Genomic DNA, 25703 nt, shown 5'->3' on the forward strand with positions numbered 1-25703 from the left:
AAATTAAAAGCACCGTATAACTGACCCATACCGACCAGAAAGTCAGAGGATCATCAATCTCTTGAAAGCCCAGTCCTGCCCATCTGACGACTCATTGATCGAATGTGACAATATTTAGAGAAGAGGATGAAAGGAAAATTGAATAAATGTTTGAAACAGAAGAAGATACAGGGTTATGGGGAGAGTGCAGGGCAGTGGGATTAGTTTGGGATTGATACAGGGCTATGGGGAGAGTGCAGGGCAGTGGGATTAGTTTGGGATTGATACAGGGCTATGGGGAGAGTGCAGGGCAGTGGGATTAGTTTGGGATTGATACAGGGCTATGGGGAGAGTGCAGGGCAGTGGGATTGATACAGGGCTATGGGGAGAGTGCAGGGCAGTGGGATTAGTTTGGGATTGATACAGGGCTATGGGGAGAGTGCAGGGCAGTGGGATTAGTTTGGGATTGATACAGGGCTATGGGGAGAGAGCAGGGCAGTGGGATTAGTTTGGGATTGATACAGGGCTATGGGGAGAGTGCAGGGCAGTGGGATTAGTTTGGGATTGATACAGGGCTATGGGGAGCGAGCAGGGCAGTGGGATTAGTTTGGGATTGATACAGGGCTATGGGGAGAGAGCAGGGCAGTGGGATTAGTTTGGGATTGATACAGGGTTATGGGGAGAGTGCAGGGCAGTGGGATTAGTTTGGGATTGATACAGGGCTATGGGGAGAGTGCAGGGCAGTGGGATTAGTTTGGGATTGATACAGGGCTATGGGGAGAGTGCAGGGCAGTGGGATTAGTTTGGGATTGATACAGGGCTATGGGGAGAGTGCAGGGCAGTGGGATTAGTTTGGGATTGATACAGGGTTATGGGGAGAGTGCAGGGCAGTGGGATTAGTTTGGGATTGATACAGGGCTATGGGGAGAGTGCAGGGCAGTGGGATTAGTTTGGGATTGATACAGGGCTATGGGGAGAGTGCAGGGCAGTGGGATTAGTTTGGGATTGATACAGGGCTATGGGGAGCGAGCAGGGCAGTGGGATTAGTTTGGGATTGATACAGGGCTATGGGGAGCGAGCAGGGCAGTGGGATTAGTTTGGGATTGATACAGGGCTATGGGGAGCGAGCAGGGCAGTGGGATTAGTTTGGGATTGATACAGGGCTATGGGGAGCGAGCAGGGCAGTGGGATTAGTTTGGGATTGATACAGGGCTATGGGGAGCGAGCAGGGCAGTGGGATTAGTTTGGGATTGATACAGGGCTATGGGGAGAGTGCAGGGCAGTGGGATTAGTTTGGGATTGATACAGGGCTATGGGGAGCGAGCAGGGCAGTGGGATTAGTTTGGGATTGATACAGGGCTATGGGGAGCGAGCAGGGCAGTGGGATTAGTTTGGGATTGATACAGGGCTATCGGGAGAGCGGGGCTTTGGGATTGATACAGGGCTATGGGGAGAGAGCAGGGCAGTGGGATTAGTTTGGGATTGATACAGGGCTATGGGGAGCGAGCAGGGCAGTGGGATTAGTTTGGGATTGATACAGGGCTATGGGGAGCGAGCAGGGCAGTGGGATTAGTTTGGGATTGATACAGGGCTATGGGGAGCGAGCAGGGCAGTGGGATTAGTTTGGGATTGATACAGGGCTATGGGGAGAGTGCAGGGCAGTGGGATTAGTTTGGGATTGATACAGGGCTATGGGGAGCGAGCAGGGCAGTGGGATTAGTTTGGGATTGATACAGGGCTATGGGGAGCGAGCAGGGCAGTGGGATTAGTTTGGGATTGATACAGGGCTATGGGGAGCGAGCAGGGCAGTGGGATTAGTTTGGGATTGATACAGGGCTATGGGGAGCGAGCAGGGCAGTGGGATTAGTTTGGGATTGATACAGGGCTATGGGGAGAGTGCAGGGCAGTGGGATTAGTTTGGGATTGATACAGGGCTATGGGGAGCGAGCAGGGCAGTGGGATTAGTTTGGGATTGATACAGGGTTATGGGGAGCGAGCAGGGCAGTGGGATTAGTTTGGGATTGATACAGGGCTATGGGGAGCGAGCAGGGCAGTGGGATTAGTTTGGGATTGATACAGGGCTATGGGGAGCGAGCAGGGCAGTGGGATTAGTTTGGGATTGATACAGGGCTATCGGGAGCGAGCAGGGCAGTGGGATTAGTTTGGGATTGATACAGGGCTATGGGGAGCGAGCAGGGCAGTGGGATTAGTTTGGGATTGATACAGGGCTATGGGGAGAGTGCAGGGCAGTGGGATTAGTTTGGGATTGATACAGGGCTATGGGGAGAGTGCAGGGCAGTGGGATTAGTTTGGGATTGATACAGGGCTATGGGGAGAGTGCAGGGCAGTGGGATTAGTTTGGGATTGATACAGGGCTATCGGGAGAGCGGGGCTTTGGGATTGATACAGGGCTATGGGGAGAGAGCAGGGCAGTGGGATTAGTTTGGGATTGATACAGGGCTATGGGGAGCGAGCAGGGCAGTGGGATTAGTTTGGGATTGATACAGGGCTATGGGGAGCGAGCAGGGCAGTGGGATTAGTTTGGGATTGATACAGGGCTATGGGGAGCGAGCAGGGCAGTGGGATTAGTTTGGGATTGATACAGGGCTATGGGGAGAGTGCAGGGCAGTGGGATTAGTTTGGGATTGATACAGGGCTATGGGGAGCGAGCAGGGCAGTGGGATTAGTTTGGGATTGATACAGGGCTATGGGGAGCGAGCAGGGCAGTGGGATTAGTTTGGGATTGATACAGGGCTATGGGGAGCGAGCAGGGCAGTGGGATTAGTTTGGGATTGATACAGGGCTATGGGGAGAGTGCAGGGCAGTGGGATTAGTTTGGGATTGATACAGGGCTATGGGGAGAGTGCAGGGCAGTGGGATTAGTTTGGGATTGCTCTAACAAAGCTACACAGACATGATGGGCTGAATGGTCTCCTGTGCTGTAAACTTCTAAGATTCTATAAAGAAAACATAAACCACCACAAGGAATGACTGCAGATAATGAATAAACTCCACGGGCAAATATCTATCAGTGACAACCCAGACTCTCACAGGCACCTACACCTTAAATAACAAATAGGAGATTCTTATATATATATCTTTAAAATATATATTAATAGTCATGCATATAACCTGCACTTCCTGTAGGTGTCACACAAAGTCCCAATTTAATGCTTCTTCTCATTTTTTCTTTGTAGGAGGGAAGGAATTGGACAAAAGATCACTGCTTCGATTCTTGGCGAAATGCTGGGAGTTATGCTGATATTTATCGAAAATTATGAACCTCTCGCTAAATAGGCTGAATAAACAGTGTTCACGAGATCAAAGCAAAGCCTAAAATCCCACCTGAGTGGGTTTAGTACAATACAAAGTGCTTCTCTGTGGAACAGGCTGATCAGCCAAATCATCGGTGCTGATGGTTCTGTGTCATGCCCCTTATTGACCCCCGGCCCCTATTAACTGTTCTGGTGCCAAATCCATTCTCTATCAATTAATTTGTTCTGAAATGATCAAAACCACATGACTACAATTTTAAGCCTCATCTGTTGACAGATTTCTAGTTTTGTTCCCAGTTATCGATAAATATTCCGATTGACTTATCTCAATGATCGGGTACGTAACAAAGAGCAATCTTTGCTGGTTAAAGTAACACAAGACAGCAGTCCTTAGCACCCAGAAGAGCTGGACGTCTCCTATTTATCACTGATTTAATTAGTGCCACTTACCCCAACCACCTCCCAGCACCATGTCAGCAACACATCAGCCTCTGTTGTTTCATTTGCATCTGGCTGCTTTTAGACTTGTGAAAGCTTTAAGTCTTCAACTCATAAGGACTTCTGTTGAGAAGGACTGGGCAATGAGACACTCAGTGAGAGTATCTCCCCCCAGGAGAAGGACTGGGCAATGAGACACTCAATGAGAGCATCTCCCCCAGGACTAAAACCTGGACCTGCTGCCTTGAGAATTCAAAATGTTGGTCGCCATCGGTCATTTTCTTTTAGTTTGAATGCAAAGTAAAACTAGCCGACGTGTTCAACTCACAGAGAGAAGGAGAGATTGGTAAAGAATCTTCTGTCTTTTGCTTAACCTCATTAGGGCCTGGTAACTCAGGGCTTATTCTAATTGTTGCCTCTGCCAGCGAACACCACAGCAGCATTTGGCTTGACCGGATTCAGTTTACAACAGCTGGTTTAAGTAAGACTGACCCTGGAGGAATGACTACCCAACCTGGAGGAAGAGAGTCAGCACTGGGCAGGGTGTTCATGCTGCTTGACAAGTCTATCACAGCTCCAGGCAGCATCGAGAGTCCTTCTGTTGTAGGCCTCAGTCGAGCCTCAACCCTCTCATGCAATCCTTTCTCCGAAGGATGACCCCTGACCTTCCCGTCCCGTTTTCGACAACCTGCTGCTTTCCCTTTTGACGCCGATAGCCTTTCGAGGCTGTTGTGCGACCCGGCCACCAAGGACATCAATGGAAGTCCAAGGGTGCTCGCCGAGAACGGTGATGACATTAAAGATGTCTTGGCCAAGTTTATCGGAGTGCCATTGAGAGAAATGACAGAGCTAGGAATGGCTGTGAGCGCAGCTGATCCAACAGTGCTACACGTCAAAGGGCTGAGGTCCAGAGGTGCAGGGTGTATGGGAATTGGCAGCGAGGCTCCCAATGCTTGGAGAGGATGGTTTCCAAAGATGGCTGCTGGATTGGGAATGATGATCTGCGTCCCGTTTAAGTAAGGCATTTCCGACGTCATTGGATTCTTGGCTGACTGCCGGAGTTTCAGCATTCCCTGCTGTTCTGGGGACACAAAGTGCCCATGAGCTTTGATGTGCTTGCGGAGGGAGCTGGGATCTGTGTACCTCTTATGGCAGCCGGGCATCTTGCAGTAATACGGTTTGTCAACATAATGCGTTCGGGTGTGTTTGAATCGGTCACTGGAGTTGGAGTATCGCTTATTGCAGCCTTCGTAAGGGCAGATGTAAGGCTTCTCACCTGGGAGGAGAGGCAAAGATAATGTTCACCCACTGTAGCATGAGACATCGCACGTATCTGAGGTATGAGGTCCTTACCAACAGCAACAGAGCAACATGACTACCGTTCCCCCGAGAGAATACAAATAACTTGGAACATAAATCAAAGCAGCTATTGCCAGGGGCATCCTCAGCACAACTGGGTTCCAATGGGGGTTTAGGTCCATCAATCCTCGTCTTTACCTCGATTGTGTGATCTTGGTTGCCACACTCCAATAAAAGACAATTGAGCACTGGAGAGGGTCCAGGGAACAGCGACTCCCCGGGCCCACTCTGACTCCCTCCCCCAGGCTCACTCTGACCTGTGACCCCTCCCCCAAGGCCCACTCTGACCTGTGACAACCCCCAGGCCCACTCTGACCCATGACACACACCCCAGGCCCATTCTGACCTCTGTCCCCCCCAGGCCACTCTGACCTCTGCCCTGCCCCCTCCCAGGTCCACAATGCCCTCACCCCCCAGCCCCACTCTGACTTATGACACACACCCCCACTCCAGGCCCACTCTGACTTGTGACACCCCTCCCCCCACCCCAGGCCCACTCTGGCCTGTAACACCCCCCCCACCCCAGGCCCACTCTGACCTGTGACACCAGCGCCCCCCCAGGCCCACTCTGACCTCTGCCCCCCTGCCAACCCCAGGCCCACTCTGACCTGTGACCCCCCTAGGCCCACTCTGACCTGTGACAACCCCCCGCCACAGGCCCACTCTGACCTGTGACACCCCCAAGGCCCACTCTGACCTGTGACACCCCCAGGCCCACTCTGACCTGTGACCCCCCAAGCGCACTCTGACCTGTGATCCCCCCAAGGCACACGCTGACCTGTGACCACCCCAAGGTCCACTCTGACCTGTGACCCCCCTTCCCAGGCCCATTCTGACCTGTGCCCCCCCCCCCAGCCCACTCTGACCAGAGACACCCCCTAGGCCCACTCTGTCCTGTGACAAGCCCCCCCAGGCCCACTCTGACCTGTGCCCCCCACCCCCCGGCCCACTCTGACCTGTGCCCCCCTCCCCAGGCCCACTCGTACCTGTGACCCAACCAAAGGTCCACTCTGACCTGTGACCCCCTTCCCAGGCCCATTCTGACCTCTGCCCCTCCCCGGCCCACTCTGACTAGTGACCCCCCAAGACCAACTCTGACCTTTGACACCCCCAGGCCCACTCTGACCTGTGACCCCCCCAAGCGCACTCTGACCTGTGATCCCCCCAACGCACTCTGACTTGTGATCCCCCCAAGGCCCACGCTGACCTGTGACCACCCCCCAGGCCCACTATGGCCCCCCAGGCCCACTCTGACCTGTGCCCCCCTCCCCAGGCCCACTCTGACCTGTGAACCCCTCCCCAGGCCCACTCTGACCTGTGGCCCTCCCCGGCCCACTCTGACCTGTGACCCCCCCCCCCCCGGCCCACTCTGACCTGTGACAACCGTGACTCCCCTAGGCCCACTCTGACCTGTGACCCCCCTAGGCCCACTCTGACCTGTGACACCCCCAAGGCCCACTCTGGCCTGTGACACCCCCAGGCCCACTCTGACCTGTGACCCCCCCCCCCAAGCGCACTCTGACCTGTGATCCCCCCAAGGTCCACGCTGACCTGTGACCACCACCCCAGGCCCACTCTGACCTATGACCCCCCCAGACCCACCCTGACCTGTGACCCCCCTAGGCCAACTCTGACCTGTGACCAACCCCCCCCCCCCCCCCCCAGGCCCACTCTCAACTGTGACCCCCCCGGCCCATTCTGACCTGTGGGCCCCCCCTCCCCAGGCCCACTCTGACTTGTAACCCACCCGCAGGCCCACTCTGACCTCTGCACCCCCCACCAAGGGTAACTCTGACCTCTGCACCCCCCCCCCAAGGCCCACTCTGACCTCTGAACAACCTCCCAGGCCCACTCTGACCTGTGAACCCCCCCCCAGGCCCACTCTGACCTGTGACCCCACAGGCCCACTCTGACCTGTGGCCCCCCCAGGCCCACTCTGGCCTGTGACACCCCGCCCCCCCCCCCCCCCCAGGCCCACTATGACCTGAGACCCACCCCTGATCCACTCTGACCTGTGACCCCCTTCCCAGGCCCATTCTGACCTGTGACAACCCCCCAGCCCACTCTGACCTGTGACAACCCCCCAGCCCACTCTGACCTGTGACACCCCCAAGGCCCACTCTGACCTGTGACCCTCCCAAGCGCACTCTGACCTGTGATCCCCCCAAGGCCCACGCTGACCTGTGACCACCCCAGGCCCACTCTGACCTGTGACCCCCCCAGGCCCACTCTCAACTGTGACCCCCCCGGCCCACTCCGACCTGTAAAACCCCTCCCCCAGGCCCACTCTGACCTGTGACCCCCCCGGCCCACTCCGACCTGTAAAACCCCTCCCCCAGGCCCACTCTGACCTGTGACCCCCCCAGGTCCACTGACCTGTGACCCCACCCAGGCCCACTGACCTGTGACCCACCCCAGGCCCACTCTGACCTGTGAACCACCCCCCCGGCCCAGTCTGACCTGTGAACCCCCCCCCAGGCCCACTCTGACCTGTGACCCCGCAGGCCCACTCTGACCTGTGACCCACCCCAAGGTCCACTCTGTCCTTTGACACCCCGCCCCCCCCTCCCCCAGGCCCACTCTGACCTGTGACCCCCCCAGGTCCACTGACCTGTGACCCCACCCAGGCCCACTGACCTGTGACCCACCCCAGGCCCACTCTGACCTGTGAACCACCCCCCGGCCCAGTCTGACCTGTGAACCCCCCCCCAGGCCCACTCTGACCTGTGACCCCGCAGGCCCACTCTGACCTGTGACCCACCCCAAGGTCCACTCTGTCCTTTGACACCCCGCCCCCCCCCCCCCGCCAGGCCCACTATGACCTGAGACCCACCCCTGATCCACTCTGACCTGTGACCCCCTTCCCAGGCCCATTCTGAGCTGTGACAACCCCCCAGCCCACTCTGACCTGTGAACACCCCCTCCCCCCAGGCCCACTCTGACCTGTAACCCACCCACAGGCCCACTCTGACCTCTGCCCCCCCCCCACCAAGGGCAACTCTGACCTCTGCTCCCCCCCAAGGCCCACTCTGACCTCTGAACACCCTCCCAGGCTCACTCTGACCTGTGACCACACCCCCAGGCCCACTCTGACCTGTGACCCCCCAGGCCCACTGACCTGTGACCCCACCCAGGCCCACTGACCTGTGACCCACCCCAGGCCCACTCTGACCTGTGAACCACCCCCCGGCCCAGTCTGATCTGTGAACCCCCCCCCCCAGGTTCACTCTGACATGTGACCCCGCAGGCCCACTCTGACCTGTGACCCCCCCCCAGGCCCACACTGACCTGTGGACCCCCCCCCCCCCCGGCCCACTCTGACCCATGACCCCCCCCCCCAGGCCCAATCTGACCTGTGAGCCCCCCGGCCCACTCTGACCTGTGACAACACCTCCCAGGCCCACTCTGACCTGTGAACACCCCCTCCCCCCAGGCCTACTCTGACCTGTGACCCACCCAGGCCCACTCTCAACTGTGACCCCCCCGGCCCACTCTGACCTGCGACCCCCCAAGCCCACACTGATCTGTGACCACCCCCTCCCCCCCCCCAGGCCCACTCTGACCTGTGACCACCCCCCCCCCCACCCAGGCCCACTCAGACCTGTGACACCCCCCTCCCCCAGGCCCACTCTGACTTGTGACCCCCCCCCACCCCAGCCCACTCTGACCTGTATGCGAGCGGTTATGGATTTTCAGGTTCTCCAGGCGAGAGAAGCTCTTGTTACAGGTGGGACAGCGATGGGGCTTCTCATTGGTGTGAGTTCGGATGTGAATCAACATCTTGTACCTAAAGATCGGTGGAGAAACAGTCAGACACCCTGACACAGAGTAGAACATTCTAGCAGCACCGCAACAGGAGTGCAGCCTGTGTGAGCACATCGCAGCCCAGCGAGAGAGAACTGGGGCTGCAACCTCAACAAAACAGATCCTACCCCCATAGCTAAACCAATTAAGATAGAGAATTTTTTTTAAATGTAAAATACTGCGGCTGCTGGAAATCTGAAATAAAAAATGCTCCACCACATTCCCAGGCTATGGGACCCTTCTCCTCTTTGCCAGATTTTCCATACTTCCCTTCCCCATTGCTATTCTGCTGCAACCATTTACACCTCCTCTAGACCCATCTTTTGTTTCTATACTTATCCCATTACCACCCCCTTTTGCCTTGCACCATCATCCCTTTTGTCATTTAATCACTCCTGCCCTCCACCCTATCACAGACCTTTCCTTTTATTCTCCGCCCCCTCCCACCCTGCCCTTTCCCTGGCTCAGTACTTGCAGATAAACTTAAAATCTCAAACATCTTCCAGTTCTGATGAAAGATCATCGGCCTGAAACGTTGGCCCAATTTTGCTGGAGTGGGGCATCCCACGGTGTTCCCCATTAGTTAGACCTTTCTCTGCACCCTTCAGCTTGAATGTAATTTGCGGCGTGACTTGCTGGGAGTGCGATCTGATAACGGCGCGGCGAGGGCATTGGGGCCTCAATGAATGACGGGATCAACTGTGAGATGCTTTACCAATGAGATTTAAGGATTGAGAAAGAAACAGAGGAACAATGGAAAAGGAAATTATGTGAATTAAGTCAAATCAGGTACAGAAAGAGAAATGATAAGGGGGAAAGAAAGAAATAACAACAGAAAATGCTGGAAAAACTCAGCAGGTCAGGCAACATCCGTGGAGAGAAATTTGAGTTGACGTTTCGGGTTTGACCCTTCTTCAAAACTGGAGAGAAAAGGAACCGGATCGAAGGCAGGGCTGCGATCGGACAAAAGAATAAAAGAACCAAAAGAAGTAAAAGAGATTAGAAGCTAGACGAGATGGTAATAGGCTGGGATTAGGTGTAAAGTGTACTGGCAGGGCAAAAGATAGCTGCCAGGTGTGAGAGAGAAACAAAAGGAAAGGGGGGGGGGGGGGGGGAGGAAAGGAGTGGAAAAATATAAGTAAAAATGAAATAGGGGCCGAGGTTATGATCTGAAATTGTTGAACTCGATATTGAGACCGGAAGGCTGCAGAGTGCCTAATCGGAAGATGAGGTGCTGTTCCTCGAGTTTACGTTGAGCTTCCATGGAACAGTACAAGAGGCCAAGGACGGTGAGGTCCGAGTGGGAATGGAGCGGTGAATTGAAATGACAGGCGACCGGAAGCTCGGGGTCACCCTTACGGACTGAACGGAGGTGTTCCGCAAAGCGGTCACCCAATCTGCGTTTGGTCTCCCCAATGTAGAGGAGACCGCATCGTGAGCAGCGAATACAGTATACTAGATTGCGAGAAGTACAAGTAAATCGCTGTTTCACCTGGAAGGGGTGTTTGGGGCCCTGGACAGTGGGGAGGGGGGAGGTATAGGGGCAGGTGTTACATCTCCTCCGCTTGCACGGGAAGGTGCCAGGCGAAGGGGAAGGGCTGTTTGGGGCGATAGAGGAGTGGACTAGGGTGTCTCGGAGAGAGCGGTCGTCGGGGAAAGAAAGATTGGATTGAGAGAAAAAAGAAACAAAGGAAAAGTTTAAAAAAAAGTTAAGATATAACATTTTTAAATCTCTAAGAAAAATTTACCACCTGAAGGAATGAGACTCCATAGTTTAAATGGTTTAATTTCCGGGCCCGAGAGGTTTATTGTATTGCATTAACAATTATCGTATCGTTAATAGGGTACTTACGCTATTATTTTTTTTTTAATTTGTTCATGGGATGTGGGCATTGCTGGCAAGGCCAGCATTTATTGCCCATCCCTAATTGCCCTTGAGAAGGTGGTGGTGAGCTGCCTTTCTTGAACCGCTGCAGTCCGTGTGGTGAAGTGCCGTTAGGGAGGGAGTTCCAGGATTTTGACCCAGCGACGATGAAGGAACGGTGATATACTTCCAAGTCAGGATGGTGTGAGACTTGAAGGGGAACTTGGAGGTGGTGGTGTTCCCATGCGCCTGCTCCCTTGTCCTTCTAGGTGGAAGAGGTTGCGGGTTTGGGAGGTGCTGCCGAAGAAGTCTTGGCGAGTTGCTGCAGTGCATCTTGTAGATGGTACACACTGCAGCCATGGTACGCCGGTGGTGGAGGGAGTGAATGTTTAAGGTGGTGGATGGGGTGCCGATCAAGCGGGCTGCTTTGTCCTGGATGGTGTCGAGCTTCTCGAGTGTTGTTGGTGCTGCACTCATCCAGGCAAGTGGAGAGTATTCCATCACACTCCTGACTTGTGCCTTGTAAATGGTGGAATTACTTTACTTTCTGCTGCAAGTTTAATGGAGAATTAATGTGCAAATCCAGCCAGTTCTTAAAAATAATGAGGAGGTTGAGAGCGAGATGCAGTTTGTGTGAAGCAAATGGCGGAGCAACGTAAATTGACCAGCAAGTTCCAGAGATTCACAACTGACGCCATATCTGTTAACCCCCTGAACTTGCTGGCTGATTTGCACATTAATAATGGCGACATTGTTAACACACCGTTATATTTCCAGCTAGATCCGGTTCAATAACTGTTTCTCTCTCTACAGATGCTGCCTGACCTGCCGAGTGTTTCCAGCATTTTCTGTTTTTATTTCACATTTCCAGCATCGGCAGTATTTTGCTTTTGATTAAATTGGAGCTTCACCTCAGGGACTGATTCTAAGCTGAGAGGGGTGGGGGAGGGGAACTTCATACCCACCCGTGGCTCTCACACTGTGGTTAAGACATGTCTTTCCACTGTACCCCACTCCTCCCTGCTGTCTATGCTCCATTTAAATTTATCCCTGGTAGGACCCCGGCTGTCTGAGAGTGGGAGCTGGAGTTTCAGGTACCTGGCGTTGAAGCCCTTTCCTCTCCGCGCACAGCCTTCCCAGTGGCAACAGTATCCGGTTTCCTTCTCTGGTTTTACGTGAAAGTCGTTCACATGGTCGACCAGATCCTGGAGCGATTCAAACAGCTGGTTACACTGCAAGGCAAGAGGTCACCAGAGAGGTGAGAGGACACGGCCTCACATAATGATCCCTTTCACAAACAGAATACAATTCTAGGGCATCAGAAGAAGAGAGAACTTGCAATTAAATAAAGAAAAAATGAAAGTCTTGCATTTATATAGCGCCTTTCACAAGCTCAGGATGTCCCAAAGCGCTTTACAGCCAATGAAGTACTTTTAAAGTGTAGTCACTGTTGTAATGTGGGAAACGTGGCAGCCATCTTGTGCACAGCAAGCTCCCACAAACAGCAGTGAGATAAATGACCAGATAATCTGTTTTAGTGAGTTGGTTGAGGGATAAATATTGGCCAGGATACTGGGGAGAATTCCCCTGCTCTTCTTCGAATAGTGCCATGGGATCTTTTACATTCACCTGAGAGAGCAGATGGGGCTTCAGTTTAACGTCTCATCCGACAGTGCAGCACTCCCTCAGCACTGCACTGGAGTGTCAGCCTGGATTTTGTGCTCAAGTCTCTGGAGTGGGACTTCAACCCACGACCTTCTGACGCAGAGGCGAGTGTGCTACCCACTGAGCCACGGCTGTCATGTGATGAAACCGCCTGGAACACATCCAGAGTTCCCAACCCTTGCTACTATTGACCCTGGACTAGGGAGAGGTAAAGCAGCCAGAGCTCTAGCTCCCGATTGCTGTCCTGCTGGAAGCTGTGCAAAGGACATCGGAGGAGAGGACCAGGCTCAGTCTGTGGCAGACTCACTGGTGCCACCGCGCTTGCACCGAGCGGCAGAGTAAAAGTTGTGTCCTTGCACGTGAAACCCTCACAGCGGGGTGGGGGGTGATACATCCACTTACCTTGCGCCACCTGCATGCCAGCTGTTCCACCGGGAGCTCGAGCAGGTTCTGCATCTCCTTGGGAGGCGTCACCAGTAAGGACGATGGCAGGTGCACAGGGCTGGTGGAACCCAGTGGCAGGAAGAACTGGAAGGTCTGCGAGCTCTGACTTCCTTCCAGGAAGCGGATTGGCTGTGAGTCCTGCAGAGGCAACATGGCAAAATGTCGATTTCTAATTATCTCCGTTGTTTTTTTTCTATTTCTCTCCTGAGGATGCTGATTCAGGGTAAGGACGGCCCCAGTACCATGATCACAGTGCCCATTGCTTAAGTGTCAGCCTGGACAATGATACTGTTTCCTGGGTATCTGTTATTCTATATATAAAAACCCCCTGAACCCCTCGATTAGATTCCAGCCTGTTACTCACTCCCAGGTATCCGTTATTCTATATATAAACCACCTGAACCCCTCAATTAGATTCCAGCCTGTAACTCACTCCCAGGTATCTGTTATTCTATATATAAACCACCCGAACTCCTCAATTAGATTCCAGTCTGTTACTCACTCCCGGATATCCATTATTCTATATATAAACCCCCTGAACCCCTCGATTAGATACCAGCTAGTTACTCACTCCCGGGTATCCGTTATTCTATATATAAACCCCCTGAACCCCTCAATTAGATTCCAGTCTGTTACTCACTCCCGGGTATCCATTATTCTATATATAAACCCCCTGAACCCCTCGATTAGATACCAGCCAGTTACTCACTCCCGGGTATCCGTTATTCTATATATAAACCCCCTGAACCCCTCAATTAGATTCAGCCTGTTACTCACTCCCGGGTATCCATTATTCTATATATAAACCCCCTGAACACCTCGATTAGATTCCAGCCTGTTACTCACTCCCTGGTATCCGTTATTCTATATATAAACCACCCGAACCCCTCGATTAGATACCAGCCTGTAACTCACTCTCAGGTATCCGTTATTCTATATATAAACCACCCGAGCCCCTCAATTAGATTCCAGCCTGTAATTCGCTCCCGGGTATCCGCTATTCTATATATAAACCACCCGAACCCCACTATTAGATTCCAGCCTGTAACTCACTCCCGGGTATCCATTATTCTATATATAAACCACCCGAACCCCTCGATTAGATTCTAGTCTGTAACTTACTCCCGGGTATCCGGACCTGTGAGGGAGCACCAGAGGCAGCACATAAAGAGCACCAGAGGCGGCGAGCAGCGAGGCCCAGAGCCCCGAGAGAGCGGAGAGTCGGCGGACCTGCGAGGGAGCACCAGAGGCGGCTTACCAATCCAGGTTCCGGGAGAGGGAAGCAAAAAGTAATCCAAGTGTGACGTCACCAGGAAGCAGGTAAGTGATTGGTTGGTGAGTATTTCTTTCTCCTTTTCATTACAAGCTTAAATTCTGCGGTTTATATTTTCTTGGGTCTCTGTGGTGTAGTGGGGACAGTTAGTAAATAAGCGCCCTAGAGTATATCTTTCACTGGTGGTATTGAATTAATTTAAATTAATTCAAGGGGTAAGTCATGCCAGGCGAGCCCAGCCCCGTGTTATGCTCCTCTTGCTCTATGTGGGAATTCATGGACGCTGCCAGTGTCCCTGATGACCATGTGTGCCAGAAATGCATCCAGCTGCAGCTACTAACGGGCCGTATTGAGGCGCTGGAGTTGCGGATGGATGGGTTGTGGAGCATTCATGATGCTGAGAGGGTCCTGGATTTGATGAGTTGGTCACGCCGCAGGGTAGGGCTGCACAGGCAGAAGGGAAATGGGTGACCACCAGGCGGAGCAATAGAAGCAGGCAGGTAGTGCAGGGGACGCCTGTGGCCATCCCCCTTTCAAACAGGTATACCAATTTGGATACTGTTGAGGGGGATGACTCACCAGGGGAAGGCAGCAGCAGCCAACTTCCTGGCACCAGGGGTGCTTCTGCTGCTCAGGAAGGGAGGAAAAAGAGTGGGCGAGCAATAGTGGTAGGGGATTCTATCGTAAGGGGAACAGATAGGCGTTTCTGTGGCCGTAGACGTGACTCCAGGATGGTTTGTTGCCTCCCTGGTGCCAGGGTCAAGGATGTCACTGAATGGCTGCAGGGCATTCTGAAGGGGGAGGGTGAACAGGCAGAGGTCGTGGTTCACATTGGGACCAATGACATAGGTAGGAAGAGGGATGAGGTCCTGCAGCAAGAATTTAGGGAGCTAGGTAGCAGATTAAAGAGTAGGACCTCAAAGGTTGTAATCTCTGGATTACTCCTGGTGCCACGTGCTAGTGAGAATAGTAATAGGAGGATAGAGCAGATGAATGCTTGGCTAAAGAGTTGGTGCAGGAGGGAGGGCTTTAGTTTCCTGGATCACTGGGCCTGCTTCTGGGGAAGGTGGGACTTGTACAAGTCGGACGGGTTGCACCTGAACCAGAGCGGGACAAATATCCTTGCGGGGCGGTTTGCTAGCACTGTTCGGGGGGGTTTAAACTAAAATGGCAGGGGGTTGGGAACCTGAGCAGGGAGACAGAGGAAAGGAAAACAGGGATAAAAGCAAAAGATAGGAAGGAGAAAAACAAAAGTGGCAGTCAGAGAAATCAACGGTTTAAATCAAACGTGGCCACAGTAAATAATAATTCTAATAGGTCTAAGAGCATTAAAAAAACAAGCCTGAAGGCTTTGTGTCTTAATGCGAGGAGCATTTGTAATAAGGTGGATGAATTGGCTGCGCAAATAGAGGTAAACGAATATGATTTGGTTGGGATTACGGAAACGTGGCTCAAGGATGGCCAAGACTGGGAACTCAACATCCAGGGGTATTCGATATTCAGGCAAGATAGGCAAAAAGGAAAGGGAGGTGGGGTAGCATTACTGGTTAAAGAAGAGATTAATACAATTGTAATGAAGGATATTAGCTCTGATGATGTGGAATCTGTATGGGTAGAATTGAGAAATACTAAGGGGAAAAAAACATTAGTGGGAGTGGTATATAGACCTCCAAACAGTAAGGCGGAGGTTGGGGATGGCATTAAAAGGGAAATTAAAGAAGTGTGCAATAAGGGCACAGCAGTCATCATGGGTGACTTTAATCTACATATAGATTGGGCCAACCAAATTAGTAACAATACTGTGGAGGAGGAATTCCTGGAGTGTTTACGGGATGGTTTCCTGGACCAATATGTCGAGGAACCAACCAGAGATCAGGCCATCTTAGACTGGGTATTATGTAACGAGAAAGGATTAATTAGCAATCTTGTTGTATGAGGCCCCTTGGGTCGGAGCGATCATAATATGATCGAATTCTTCATTAAGATGGAGAATGAAGTAGTTGACTCAGAGACAAGGGTCCTCAATTTAAATAAAGGAAACTACGATGGTCTGAGGAGCGAGTTGGGTAGGATTGATTGGGGAATGGCACTCAAAGGGTTGACGATGGATAGGCAATGGCAAACATTCAAAGACCGAATGGATGAGCTACAGAATTTGTTCATCCCAGTTTGGCATAAAAATAAAACAAAAAAGGTGACTCAACCGTGGCTAACAAGGGAAATTAGGGATAGCATAAGATCCAAGGAGAGGACATATAAATTGGCTAGAAAAAGCAATAATCCTGAGGATTGGGAGCAGTTTAGGAGTCAACAAAGGAGGACAAAGGGATTAATTAAGAAAGGGAAAATAGAATATGAGAGTAAGCTATCAAGGAACATAAAAACTGACTGTAAAAGCTTTTATAGATATGTGAAGAGAAAAAGATTGGCCAAGTCAAGCGTAGGTCCCTTACAGTCAGAATCAGGGGAATTTATAATGGGAAACAAGGAAATGGCAGACCAACGAAATACATACTTTGGTTCTGTCTTCACAAAGGAGGACACAAATAACCTCCCAGAGATGCCGGGGAACATAGGGTCTGATGAAAGGGAGGAACTGAAAGAAATCAGTATTTGTAGGGAAATGGTGTTAGGAAAATTGATGGGACTGAAGGCCGATAAATCCCCAGGGACTGATGGTCTACATCCCAGGGTACTTAAGGAGGTGGCCCTAGAGATAGTAGATGCATTGCTGGTCATCTTCCAGAACTCGATAGACTCTGGAACGGTACCCATGGATTGGAGGGTAGCTAATGTTACCCCACTATTCAAAAAATGTGGTAGACAAAAAGCAGGGAATTATAGACCGGTAAGTCTGACATCGGTAGTGGGGAAAATGCTAGAGTCTATTATAAAAGATGTAATAGCAGAGCACTTGGAAAGCAGTGACAGGATCGGACAAAGTTAACATGGATTTACTAAAGGTAAATCATGCTTGACTAATCTACTGGAATTTTTTGAGGATGTAACTGGTATAATAGATAAAGGAGAACCAGTGGATGTGGTGTATTTGGACTTTCAGAAGGCTTTCGATAAGGTCCCACACAAGAGATTAGCGTGCAAAATTAAGGCACATGGGATTGGGGGCAAGGTATTGACTTGGATAGAGAACTGGTTGGCGGACAGAAAGCAAAGAGTTGGAATAAACGGGTCGTTTTCCGAGTGGGGTACCGCAAGGATCGGTCCTAGGACCCCAGCTGTTCACAATATATATTAATGATCTGGACGAGGGAATTGGATGTAATATCTCCAAATTTGCAGACGACACAAAGCTGGGTGGGAGGGTAAGCTGTGAGGAGGATGTCGTGAAACTCCAGTACGATTTGGACAGGTTGGGTGATTGGGCAGAAACATGGCAAATGCACTATAATGTGGATAAATGTGAGGTTGTCCACTTTGGTGGCAAAAACAGGAAGGCAGATTATTATTTGAATGGCAATAGATTGGGAGAAGGGGAAGTGCAACGAGACCTGGGTGTCATTGTGCACCAGTCGCTGAAGGTAAGCATGCAGGTGCAGCAGGTGGTTAAGAAGGCAAATGGTATGTTGGCCTTTGTAGCAAGAGGGTTCGAGTACAGGAACAAGGATGTCTTGCTACAGTTGTACAGGGCCTTGGAGAGACCGCACCTTGAGTATTGTGTGCAGTTTTGGTCACCTTACCTGAGGAAGGACGTTCTTGCCATGGAGGGAGTGCAGCGAAGATTCACCAGGCTGATACCTGGGATGGCAGGAATGACGTATGAGGAGAGATTGTGTCAATTGGGCTTATACTCACTGGAGTTTAGAAGATTGAGAGGGGATCTCATCGAAACCTATAAAATTCTGTCAGGTCTGGACAGACTAGATGCAGGAAGGATGTCTCTGATGGCCGGGGAGTCCAGAACCAGGGATCATAGTCTAAGGATAAGGGGTAAGCCATTTAGGACTGAAATGAGGAGGAATTTCTTCACCCAGAGAGTGGTGAACGTATGGAATTCTCTGCCACAGAGGGCGGTGGAGGCCAGTTCATTAAGTATATTCAAGAAAGAATTGGATATATTTCTTGAGGCTAAAGGGATCAAGGGATATGGGGAGAAGGCAGGGACAGGGTACTGAATTTGGATGATCAGCCATGATCTCATTGAATGGCGGAGCAGGCTCAAAGGGCCGAATGGCCTACTCCTGCTCCTATCTTCTATGTTTCTATATATAAACCCGAACCCCTTGGTTAGATTCCAGCCTGTAACTCACTCCCGGGTATCTGTTATATTCTATATATAAACCACTTGAACCCCTCGATTAGATTCTAGCCTGTAACTCACTCCCGGGTATCCATTAGTCTATATATAAACCACCCGAACCCCTCGATTAGATTCCAGCCTGTAACTCGATACCGGGTATCTGTTATTCTATATATAAAACCCCCGAACCCCTCGATTAGAATCTAGCCTGTAACTCACTCTTGGGTATCTGTTATTCTATATATAAGCCACCCGAACCCCTTGGTTAGATTCCAGCTTGCAACTCACTCCCAGGTATCCGTTATTCTATATATAAACCACCCGAGCCCCTCAATTAGATTCCAGCCTGTAACTCACTCCCGGGTATCCATTATTCTATATATAAACCACCCGAACCCCTCGATTAGATTTCAGCCTGTAACTCGGTCCCGGGTATCTGTTATTCTATATATAAACCCCTGGGCCCCTCAATTAGATTCCAGCCTGTAACTCACTCCTGGGTATCCATTAGTCTATATATAAACCACCTGAACCCCTCGATTAGATTCTAGGCTGTAACTCACTCCCAGGTATCTGTTATTCTATATATAAACCACCTGAACCCCTCTACAACCAGAACCCAATACTAGTTAGTGACTGAGGAAGAACAAAGCACTGGTGAGAGAACGAGCCAGGAAAACTTTACTTACCTGTTTGTACAGGGCGTCCATTTATTCACTGCCACTAACTGCATTTAATCTACTTGACAATGAAGCCAACATGCAGGCGGCCTGCTGCTTTTACACGTGACATTACAGCGAGGGCTCACTGGGCAAATGTGAGACCCAGTGTGGCACTGAGGCACGCAGAGCAGAAGGCCCCAGATTCAATGCCCAGACTGTAGTGCGTTAGCTGAACAGGCAGCCGAGGTGCTACCAATGGCCCCAGGCCCTGGAGGGGAATATACAGAACAAGGACAGTGGGATCAGTGCATCACTCCTGCTGGAGATGTTGGTGCCACTAACCTAGGCCCCGGATACTTACGGTACTGACACCGGGTGATGCAACGTCACCATTCTGCAGCTCCTCGGGCAGCAGTGCAGAGCCAGGGGAAGAGTCGAGACCGGAGCCCGGGGACAGGCTGAGATCCACAATGGAGACCGAGCTCCTGGCAGGTGAGAAATGCAAGTCCAGCTTCTCCTGAGCCTGGGAACTGAGCAATAGACCTGGAACGAGAGAGAGAGAGAAGAAGAGGGGTACAGGTATCACTAAGCAACTCATCAACCAGCACTTGATACTAACATGTTAACTAATGAGGGTACTAGGCACTGGCTGTGAAAAAGCATCAACAGTCTTTTATGAAGATTTCGAATAACATCCCTGTTTTTTTAACGATACGCCTCTATTAATAAAGCCAAGGATCCCATATGTTTAATCGCTTTCAAAGAGCCGGCACAGGCACGATGGGCCGAATGGCCTCCTTCTGTGTTGTATGATTCTATCAGCTTTATTAACTTGTCCTGCCATCTATCCAGGAGGATCCCAGGGTTTCCTGTGCAGGATCCTGACTCCCAGTGTTGGCTGACAATGGAGTATAGCGGTAGGCAGGATTGGCTGTAACAGCTGGGGTCGGGACAGGTTATCCAGGAACCTCGGACAGGCTGCATGGTGGGGAGTCCTGGTGGCTGCCAGACAGCTTTGCAGGGGCCTTTTCCACAGTGATATTGACTGAGGCCTGGAGTCACATCAATCACCCACCCTCTCTGTGCAATAACAACAGACCAGAGAAACTGGGTAGGGCAGAAAAATATAGAGATGCTCTTGGGTGAGGGTCACCCAGGTCGATCTGCCCTCTGATTCTCAGTAGTCTACCTCCATGAAAAAAGAAAGGACTTGCATTTATATAGCGCCTTTCACCACCTCAGGAGATCCCAAAGTGCTTTACAGCCAATGATGTACTTTTTGAAGTGTAGTCAATTCAATTCAATTCAAATCGCTTTATTGGCATGATGACAAGTTACATCTTATGTTGCAATGTAGGAGACATGGCAGCCAATTTGTTCACAGCAAGCTCCCACAAACAGCAATGAGATAAATGACCAGATAATCTATTTTTTTAGTGGTGTTGATTGAGGGATAAATATTGGTCAGGACGCCGGGAGAACTCCACTGCTCTTCTTCAAAATAGTGCTGTGGGATCTTTTACATCTGCCTGAGAGGGCAGACAGTGCCTCGTTTTAACATCTCATCTGAACGACGGCACCACTGACTGTGCAACACTCCCTCTTTACTGCACTGGGAGTGTCAGCCTAGATTTTGTGTTCAAGTCTCAGAAGCGGGACATTTACATAGAATTACATAGAATATACAGCACAGAAACAGGCCATTCGGCCCAACCAGTCTGTGCTGGTGTTTATACTCCACACGAGTCTCCTCCCATTCCATTTACCTCACCTCAGCCTTCCAGCATATCTTTCTATTCCCTTTTCTCTCACGTAGTCAGCTAGTTTCCTTTTGAAAGCATCTAAGCTATTTGCCTCACTTCCTGTGGTAGCGAGTTCCAGATTCTAACCACACTCTGAGTAAAGAAATTTCTCCTTATTTCCCTACTGGATTTATCAGTAATAATCTTGTATTTATGGCCGCTGGTTTTGGATTCTCCCACAAGTGGAAACATTCTCTCCACATCTACCCTGTTCAACCCATTCATAATTTTAAAGACCTCTATCAGGTCACCTCTAAGTTTTCTCATTTCTAAAGAAAAAAGCCCAACCTGTTCAAGCTGTAATCTCTCCATTCTGGTACCATCTTGTAAATCATTTCTTCACTTTCTCCAGTGCTTCTATGTCCTTTTTCATAGAATCATAGAATGGTTAGAGTACAGAAGGAGGCCATTCTGCCCATCGAGCCCATGCCGGCTCTCTCCAAGAGCACTTCAGCTAGTCCCGCTCCCCCGCCCTTTCCCCGTAGCCCTGTAAATTTTTTTCCTTCAGGTACTTATCAGATTACATAGGATTACATAGGATATACAGCACAGAAACAGGCCATTCGGCCCAACCAGTCCATGCCGGCAGTTATGCTCCACTCGAGCCTCCTCCTGTCTTTCCTCATCTAACTCTATCAGCATAAACCTCTATTCCCTTCTCCCTCATATGCTTGTCTAGCCTCCCCTTAAATGTATCTATAATATTCGCTTCAACCACTCCCTGTGGTAGCGAGTTCCACATTCTCACCACTCTTTGGGTAAAGAAGTTTCTTCTGAATTCCCTGTTGGATTTCTTGGTGACTATCTTATACTGATGGCCTCTAGTTATGCTCTTCCCCACAAGTGGAAACACTCTCTCTGTATCCACTCTATCAAAATAACTTTCATAAGAACGTAAGAAACAGGAGCAGGAGTCGGCCAATCGGCCCCTCGAGCCTGCTCCACCATTCAATAAGACCATGGCTGATCCAATCTTGGCCTCAGCACCACTTTCCCGCTCTCTCCCCATACCCCTCGACTCCCCTGTAGTTCAAATCTCTGTCAATCTCCGCCTTGAATATATTCAATGACTCCGCCTCCACAGCTCTCTGGGCTACAGAATTCCAAAGATTCACGACCCTCAGAGAAGAAATTCCTCCTCATCTCCGTCTTAAATGGGCGACCCCTTATTCTGAAACTGTGCCCCCTAGTTCTAGATACCCCCACGAGGGGAAATATCCTCTCAACATCCACCCTGTCAATCCCCCTCAGAATCTTATATGCTTCAATAAGATCACCTCTCATTCTTCTAAACTCCAATGAGTATAGGCCCAACCTGCTCAACTTTTCCTCATACGTCAACCCCTTCATCCCAGGAATCAACCTAGTGAACCTTCGCTGCACTGCCTCCAATGCAAGTATATCCTTCCTTAAATATGGAGACCAAAACTGTACACAGTACTCCAGGTGCAGTCTCACCAGCGCCCTGTAAAGTTGCATCAAAACTCCCCTACTTTTATAGTCCATACCCCTTGCAAGAAAGACCTCTACAGGTAGACTATCCTTTATCCGAAAACCTCGGGACCAGCCGAGTTTCGGATAAAGGAGAATTTCGGATTTCGGAAGGTGGGTCGGCGGGGGTCCGCGGGGGGGTCGGCGGGGGGTCGTGCGCACGACTTACGCTGACGCTCAGCGTAAGTCAGTCGGGGTCGGCGGGGGTCGGGGCCGGCGGGGTACGCGGGGGGGGGGGGTCGGCGGTTGTCGGGGCCGGCGGGGTCGGCGGTTGTCGGGGCCGGCGGGGTCGGCGGTTGTCGGGGCCGGCGGTTGTCGGGGTTGGCGGGGTCGGCGGTTGTCGGGGTCGGCGGGGGGTCGTGCGCACGACTTACCCTTTATCCGAACTTCCGCAACCGGAACCCTCTAAAAACCGAAGGTTTTTTCGTTCAGCGTAAGTCGTACGCACGACTTACGCTGAACGAAGGTTTCGGTTTTCGGAAGTCCGGATAAAGGGTAGTCTACCTGTATTAGGTCACCCCTCAGCCTTCTTTTTTCAAGAGAAAAAAGAGACCCAGCCTGTTCATCCTTCCCTGATATGTATACCCTTGCATTTCTGGTATCATCCTTGTAAATCTTTTCTGCACTCTCTCCAGTGCCTCGATATCCTTTTTATAATATGGCGACCAGAACTGTACGCAGTACTCGAAGCGTGGTCTAACCAAAGTTCGGTACAGGTTTGGCATAACTTCCCTACTTTTCAATTCTATCCCTCTAGAAATAAACCCCAGTGCTTGGTTTGCTTTTTTTTACGGCCTTGCTAACCTGTGTCGTAGCTTTTAGTGATTTGTGTATTTGTACCCCTTTGTTCCTCTACCCCGCCTAGACTCGCACCCTCCAAGTAATGTGACCTCCCTATTCTTCCTACCAACATGTAATACCTCACATTTATCTGTGTTGAACTTCATTTGCCAGTTATATGCCCATTCTGCAAGTTTATTAATGTCCTCATTTGAAAGCCACGATTGAGTCTGCCTCCACCACCCTTTCAGGCAGTGCATTTCAGATCCTAACCACTCGCTGTGTAAAAAAGGTTTTCCTCATGTTGCCTTTTGCCAATCACCTTGAGTCTGTGTCCTCTGGTTCTCGACCCTTCTGCCAATGGGAACAGTTTCTCTCTATCTACTCTGTCTAGACCATTCATGATTTTGAATACCTCTATCAAATCTCCTCTCAACCTTCTCTGCTCTAAGGAGAACACCCCCAGCTTCTCTAGTCTATCCATGTAACTGAAGTCCCTCATCCCTGGAATCATTCTTGTAAATCTTTTCTGCGCCCTCGCTAAGGTCTTCACATCCTTCCTAATGTGCAGTGCCCAGAATTGGATACAATACTCCAGTTGAGGCCGAACCAGTGTTTTATAAAGGTTCATCATAATTTCCTTGCTTTGTACTCTATGCCTCTATTTATGAAGCCCAGGATCCTGTATGCTTTTTTAACCACTTTCTCAACCTGCCCTGCCACCTTCAACGATTTGTGCACATATACCCCGTGGTCTCTCTGTTCATGCACCCCGCTTTAGAATTGTACCCTTTAGTTTATATTGCCTCTCCTCGTTCTTCCTACCAAAATGTATCACTTCGCAGCTTTCTGCGTTAAATTTCATTTGCCACGTGTCCGCCCATTCCACCAACCTGTCTATGTCCTCTTGAAGTCTATCACTATCCTCCTCACTGTTCATTATACAGGTACTTCCAAGTTTTGTGTCATCTGCAAATTTTGAAACAGTGTGCCCTGTACTCCCAAGTCCAAATCATTAATATACATCAAGAAAAGCAGTGGTCCTAGTACCAACCCCTGGGGAACACCACTGTGTACCTTCCTCCAGTCCGAAAAACAACCGTTCACCACTACTCTCTGTTTCCTGTCACTTAGCAATTTCGTATCCATGCTGCCACTATCCTTTTTATTCCATGTATATAGTATGAAGACCAGAACTGTGCACAGTACTGTAAGTGCGGCCTGACTAGGGTCCTATACAAGTTCAACATAACTTCACTACTTTGGAATTCTATACCCTAGAAAAAAATCCCAGTGCTTTGTTAGCATTTTTAATTGCTTTGCGATGCTGCTTTTAATAATTTGTTCACCTGTATCCCTTGATCCCTTTGCTCTTCTACCCCATTCATTTCTTATTTTCCAAGGTGTAGGTGATGTCTCTGCTTTTCCTACCAAACCTCTGACTCAGAGGCGAGAGTGCTACCACTGAGCCACGATTGACATGAATACCTTTCAGCACCTGGAGAGTGGCAGGAACTAACATCCAAAGGGCACAATGATGCCCAATACTTTCAGGTTCCCACAAGTACTAGTTAGTACTATCACAGAGAACATCTCCTAGTTCCATGGGTGCCCGTTAATCAAAAGAGAAGGTCCCTCACCAGACTGTGGGGGCAGGGGAGATGCTGGTGCGATGATGGCTGTCCCATCAGCAGCCATCTTCAGCTCTCTGCGGACGCTGCTCTCCTCTGTAGTCTCATAGCCTTTCTGCTTCTTCTCCCTCACCATCCGAAGCTTGGAGATGCTGAGCTTCAGATCCAGGGGCTCGTCCAGGGAATGCATCGTCACAATAACGACACTGAGGACGGAGGAACAGTGGTCGGTGCTCACAGGGCCCTGAGCCCAATCTGGGAAACCCCTTCAACAGAGCGTTAAATCCTGAAAAACAAACCAGCAAATACATTATGTAGGTTGTCCAGGTCAGTGAATAGAAGACTTCCATTTGTATATCGCTTTAGCATCTCGCTCAAAAACAACTGAAAGCACTTCACAGACAGGGAATTAATCTTACAATCCAATGACTCTTGTTATCTGGGCAAACATGACAGCCATTTTGCACACAGCAAGATCGCAAAAAATAGCAATGAAATGGATGTCCGATTTATCTCCTTTTGGTGATGTTGGTTGAGGTATAAATGTTGACCAAAACACTGGGAGAACTTTGCTCTTCTTCGAAGAGTGCCATGGGATCTTCTATGTCCCCCTTAAACAGGCAAAAAAGGCTTTGGTTTAACATCTCACCTGAAAGACAGCACCTCCAACAGCGCAGCACTTCCTCAGTACTGCACTGCCACATCAGCCTATATTATGCACTTAAGTAACCCATGTGTCCCTTATTCACCACGTAACTCACTTGCAGGAGTAAACACCTCACTAATCTATTTCCAATGCAGAGTTAACTTCTACTCCAGTTGCTTTGCGTACAGGTCATTCTGACCTGCAGATGGTAATGCTACAATAATCTCTGCCCAACTCTCCTGATTCTGTCCATTAGCACTAACCACGACCTGGTGCCGAAACCTGCCCGTGATGTCCATTGTGAATCAAGGGCCCTTTCCAATGGCCTGGTT

The 25703-nt window shown here is 50.5% G+C and overlaps 1 protein-coding gene across 1 annotated transcript; it reads right to left on the reverse strand.

The window, feature by feature from the left end:
• Positions 1 to 1129: 1129 nt before the first annotated feature.
• Positions 1130 to 25031, reverse strand: glis2b (GLIS family zinc finger 2b). Its single transcript, XM_086001022.1, has 6 exons — positions 24735 to 25031; positions 19383 to 19564; positions 12787 to 12966; positions 11814 to 11951; positions 8720 to 8834; positions 1130 to 4968 (listed from the first exon to the last, which is right to left on the reverse strand). The coding sequence occupies exons 1-6, from the start codon at positions 24913 to 24915 to the stop codon at positions 4151 to 4153; spliced, it is 1614 nt and encodes a 537-aa protein (XP_085857148.1). The 5' UTR covers positions 24916 to 25031; the 3' UTR covers positions 1130 to 4150.
• Positions 25032 to 25703: the final 672 nt, after the last annotated feature.

The sequence above is a fragment of the Somniosus microcephalus genome, chromosome 11 (assembly GCF_052327205.1).
Source record: "Somniosus microcephalus isolate GS21.2 chromosome 11, FLI_Smic_1.0, whole genome shotgun sequence".
NCBI lineage: Eukaryota > Metazoa > Chordata > Chondrichthyes > Squaliformes > Somniosidae > Somniosus > Somniosus microcephalus.